Source organism: Salvelinus sp. IW2-2015, linkage group LG20 (assembly GCF_002910315.2).
Source record: "Salvelinus sp. IW2-2015 linkage group LG20, ASM291031v2, whole genome shotgun sequence".
NCBI classification, from domain to species: Eukaryota; Metazoa; Chordata; class Actinopteri; order Salmoniformes; family Salmonidae; genus Salvelinus; species Salvelinus sp. IW2-2015.
In genome coordinates, this window is record NC_036860.1 from 76516837 (window position 1) to 76522185 (window position 5349).

General features: G+C 47.0%; 1 protein-coding gene and 1 long non-coding RNA gene across 2 annotated transcripts in view; both read left to right on the plus strand.

Moving 5' to 3' along the window:
- Positions 1-1275, plus strand: part of LOC139029514 (uncharacterized) — a 2736-nt gene extending 1461 nt beyond the window's left edge. Inside the window, exon 3 of the long non-coding RNA XR_011481839.1 lies at positions 7-1275. This is a non-coding gene — a long non-coding RNA (uncharacterized lncRNA). The remainder of the gene's footprint in view (positions 1-6) is intronic.
- LOC111980654 (E3 ubiquitin-protein ligase SMURF2-like) overlaps positions 1-5349 on the plus strand; it is a gene marked incomplete at its 5' end in the record, with an annotated part of 27587 nt that overhangs the window by 11708 nt on the left and 10530 nt on the right. Inside the window, 2 exon segments of the mRNA XM_070449790.1 lie at positions 1282-1440; positions 1596-1649. Of these exon segments, the coding sequence (XP_070305891.1) occupies positions 1282-1440; positions 1596-1649 (213 nt within the window).

Sequence of the window (5349 nt, forward strand, 5' to 3'; positions counted from 1 at the left end):
GCCCAGGTATACCCACCACCACTGTCTGAACACACAGAGCCCAGGTATACCCACCACCGCTGTCTGAACACACAGAGCCCAGGTATACCCACCACCACTGTCTGAACACAGTGCCCAGGTATACCCACCACCACCACTGTCTGAACACATACATACTCTCTGTACACTATACGCAGTACACTCATTAAGTATTTCCAACACAAATGATTTGAGGATGATGACAAAAACAGGATGATCTGGGATGCTGTAATGTAGTTTCATGCAGGTTTGGGTGAGGCTGTTGATATAGACCATCACCTACCCCCACCTATGTTTCTGTCATGGAATGGACAATCAGTGGCTAGCTCTCCTTAGGCTTGTCCGGACCCTTCTGTAAATATGCTGCTGGTTACATGCTGACATGCTACGATAGAGGGCTGGTGTCACAGTCCTTTGTCGCTCAGTTGGTAGAGCATGGTGCTTGCAATGGCAGGATAGTGGGTTCGATTCCCGGGACCACCCGTATGTGAAATGTATACACTCATGACTTTAGGCCGCTTTGGATAAAAGAGTCCACTAAATGGCATGTAAATGTAAACCACAGGGATCTGAGAGGATTCACAGCAGACACCTCTGGCACGCCCTCTCCCTCCATACCCTCAGCTCTCAGCACACAGTCTTCAGCCCTACTGTACATGTGGCTCAGAGACGCCACTCACTCAGGCATGTGTGTCATGGATTACCACAGGCCCAGAGGAGATCACACATCAACACGTCAGTCTACTGGGAATAGAGTCAATAGAAAGAAAGTCAGTGATTGAAAAATACCTAGACGTTGCTGTTCTCTTGCCCCCGTGGAAATATGTGTGATAGATTGCGTTTTTCTTGCACTTGATGCTATCCTCTTGGTCATGCCACACCCTGGTTGTGTGTGCAGCAGATGCTGGGCTGCCAAGCTCCCAGTGCTGAGAGGCTTGGTCATTTGGCTGGGCCTCAGTCCGATAAGTCACTACCGTTGAAGTGGGGCTGCTGTCATTTCTTAGTTGCTCTCCACAGACAGCTAAAGGAGTCCAGCTGAAAGGATTGCATGGCAGCAATAAATCATTTAGACGGGAAGAAGAAGAATGGAATATAAGTGATGTCGTTTTGGAATCTTTTCTCGCGTCTCTTTGTTTCCCAGTTACCATCAGCCTTGAAGTCTGATTCATACCTTGAATTTGATTGTTCTTACGTCTCATTCTTTGATTATTTTTATTTTCTGCCTTTCTACCTCTGACTGTGTTGGGGATTTGTGCTTMCCAGAGACCTGAGTAATGTAAACTGTGAGGAGCTGGGCCCACTGCCCCCTGGCTGGGAGATCAGGAACACAGCCACCGGCCGGGTCTACTTTGTGGACCACAACAACCGCACYACGCAGTTCACAGACCCGCGCCTCTCCGCCAACCTGCATCTAGTCCTTAAGTGAGTATCGGGTTATACCAGCGCCACAAATTAAACATGGTCCAGAGCCTCATAACAGCCCAGATAAAATGAGAAGTAGTTGAGGGAGAACTGTACTGTATGACTGGCTGGCAGTGTGGCTGTGTAACTGTGGTGTTTTGTTTTGTGTTCTGCAGCCCAAGCCCCAATGGTTCCCGCAGCGGCATCGAAATTCAGAACAGTTCGATCAGGTGAGGCCCTCTATTTCCCCCCTCTATTCTGTGGCCGACCTCTATTTCTYCAACACTTGGTTCTGGGGAGRCAGAACAGACTGCACACAGAMASACACACACAGATACACACACAGACATATTGACTCCCCCACACAGGATGYTTTACAGGARAGTCCAGTGCCAAGGTGTGTTAAACRCCTGTTGGGGTTCAGCTATCAGAGCAGCCTTTCTCCTGTGCACACACTCTCCCTCACACACTCCCACACACAACCTCACCCATCCAGACACACACACACTGCACGCACAAGGCTGCATTCCACCGCCCGGCAGCGGTTTTGATCATGCGGGGGTTTTAGCACACAATCCGTCACAAAGCTTGTTTTGGCTCAACATCAGATAACAATGTGGAAACCAAGACTGATGTGTCTGTGGCTGAGGAGCGTCTTACGTCCAGGAAACGGAGCATAAATTTGATGCCCGAGTCAATGACTGAATTGTGTGTGTGCATGATAGTGTGTCTTGGTGTGTGTTGGTGCGTGCCTGTGTGTGCAGTGTTCGTCAGTGCATGCGCTTCAGAATTTTTCCTCGCAGCTGTTCAAACACGGCCCATGTAACGATAGCTGCAGCATTACCCACAGTGCAGTGTAAAGGTGGAGCAGAGTACGGGCGGGTTCGGTGGGCCTCCTCCGTGTGACCTCATTCCTGCTCCGTGCCGGGAGAGGCGGAATGCACCGATGAAAAGATCTGCTGTTATTTTCCCCTGTTCTGACAGATCAAAGAACGTGTTTGGGACTTTGGTGCTTTTTCTTTTTCTGCGGTCCTCTGAAAATCATATAAATCCCAGGCTGGCACGCCATGTATGTTTGTAATGCAGGAATCTTGTCTAAAGCACAATAATGTCCAGATGTGTGAAAAGCAGTGCACAGTGTTTCTTCTTTTTAAAAAGCACTGGTCCGATTATTATTTCACTTTAAAGTTGGGAATTAGAGTTTACTAGGTTATTGATGTCTTTGTTTGAGAGGAAGAATTGTATTGAAATGGAAGGTGTTTAAGCTGAGCCAAGAGCGGGTTTGTGGCCATTAGAATGATGTATGATGGGCCCTGGATCCAACCACATACCTTCCCTGGGTTCTGCTTTAAAGGGAGAAACCCTTGGCTTTGTCTTGGAGAACCTAAGGCTGCATTTACACATGCAGCCCAATTCAGATGTTTTCCCAATAGTTGGTAGTTTGACTAATCACATCAGATCTTTGACATCAGATCTTTTTCAGAGCTGATCTGATTGGTCAAAAGACCAAYGAATGAAAAAAAGATCAGAATTAGGCTGCCTGTGTTAATGCAGTCAACAGGATCTCTAGGTGTGCACTAATGTAACACACATTGGATGGTGGCTCAGAGGTTTAGAGTGTGCAGTCTGCTGGTTAGCAGAGGGCTCATGGGCCTGACCCAGTCTGACTGGATCATCCTATCTGAGAATACCTTCTCTGATTTTATCCCCTCACTGACCGCTGTGGAGCAGAGAAGCTGGACTCTGGCTGAGACGAGGGGTGGGAGTGACATTCCAACCAGCGACAAAACTCTGGAAAAGATATCAGAAGGCCGGCGTGGTTTTCCATCAAGACATCTGCCTTTTATCAAGGCAAACGATTTCAGAAATTCTCACCCCTCATGCTGTCATCCCACAAAAATGTTTGATATATACGTGTCCTTCAAGCTATAGTTTATTACCCCTTTTATTTGCTAAAGACATTGCCTCAGCGCGCCACATACGTTTTTGGTTAGACACCCTGTGATGTTTGCAATCTCCTGACTCTAAGCCTGGTCACTGGACAATAGGTAACAAAATTCTTGTTGGCGCAGATCTGCCCTCTGAACTCTGGCATGAACACTCAGAGGATCAGTTCCCAGGGGTCTAGTGTTCTCTAGCTTTACACTGAGTTCACTGTATTACTGTCTGAGCTTCAGCAGGTAACACACCACGCCATCTTACTCTCTTAAAACATTAAAAAAAGAGAGAATGCGCACTAGCCGTGTGTGTGTGTGTGTGTGTTGTGTTGTGTGAGTGGCAGGCAGGAATGTTTGATTTATGAGTGAAACTGGAGGGAGTGCTGTCTGTTGCTCAACCTCTCCTCTCCCTGTCTGAGCTTCCTCTCTGTATGGGTGCTGTCCGGAGGCAGCCCTTCCTACCCCCCCGTCCCTCCCTCCTCTGAGTCTAGTCTGCAGGATATAAAGGGATTGAGGAGAGGACTGGAGTGCCCTATGGCCTGCTGCTCTGTATCCAGGAACTGCCAGCTCACCAAGCTAGACGAGGCCAAAGACAGTGGGAGCCTAGAGCAGTCAGTCCTTAGAATAAGCTGTCACTGTGTATTATGGTGTGTGGATATAAAGATCAAGATGGCTGCTACATGACTGTCAATTACTCCTGCTCAGTGTATGACCCTCCAAACAAATCTTTTTGAGAGCTAGGATTGTGTATTTGCCATATTTGATTACATTTATACCTAATAAAAGGTTGTCTGGTTTTGTATAGTACAGTGAATGGCAAGTGTTTGGTAGGTGTCCCAGACAGAAATAGATTTGCTGAGTTGTTAGAAATGACTGGATTTCAGTGGTTTTGGCTTATCTAATATTATATGATCCTGTACTTTTTGGCCCTAGGTAAATCCATTTAGCCAGGATGGGTTGTTGCTCCATGATTCTCCTGTCACAGACTCTCTGCTTACCCTCGCTCACACTTACCCACACACATAAGGCGTCAGCATGCTTCAGTTCGGCCTGGCGGCTAGCCGTAGTCAGCTAGGCGAACCAAACGAGTGTGCTGGCGTACTCCCTTAAAAGACCTTCGCTTGAAAGCAGTAATAGTACTGTTTGTCAATTTTGAGACGCCGTAGCCAGTATACACTTCCTCCAAATAGTTACAATTAATCTACGATAATTTAAGAAATCTGTCATTCATTTAGATGTTTTTGCTGAGGAAATCTTAGCGCAATTTTTCACCTAACTAAGATGTTTGGTGCAGTAATATTTCTAAATGAAAAAATGTGCATGAAAACGAGTCATCTCTGGTTGAATGACAACAAAGACTTTACTGAAGAATCCCTACTGTTGACCAATCACAGACAAAGGGGTGTAGACTTCAGCTACTGACTTCGGCAAGAAAAGATGTTGTGTGCCCGAACAAGAGAAGAAGAAAACTAACCAAAGTCCAAAACGTCACAAAATGCTGTCATAATATATGCACACTTTTCCGTCTGAGAAGCATGCGGATGTCTTTACACACTCTGCCCCTCTCTCTCACTCTCTCTCACTCACACACACACACAACCCTTTGTGGCTGGCTGTACAGCCTGGTGTTGATGACCCTGCTCAGGGAGTGAGTGTGCCCACTAAAGTGCAAAAGGCCAGCATGCAAATAATCCTCCAGCTCTGGCTCCATAAAGGACCTTTTGATTCTCTCTCTCTGTGTCTGTGTGTGCGTGCATGCGTGTGCGTGCGTGTTTCTGTTTTTGAGCAGAAGGGCCTTCTACCACCAGTGCCGTGGTTCAGAAGTTCACTCTCATGCCAAAGATTTGGGCAGGAGTCAAGAACCTCGTTCACTACCACCACAGATCATACTCATAGCCTGTCTTTTGATCTGGAGGTTAACCGTTCTACAGCACTGATGTGTTATCACAGTTACAGCCACCCACTGAGGTGGTCGTCTTAGCTGTTAGGGACC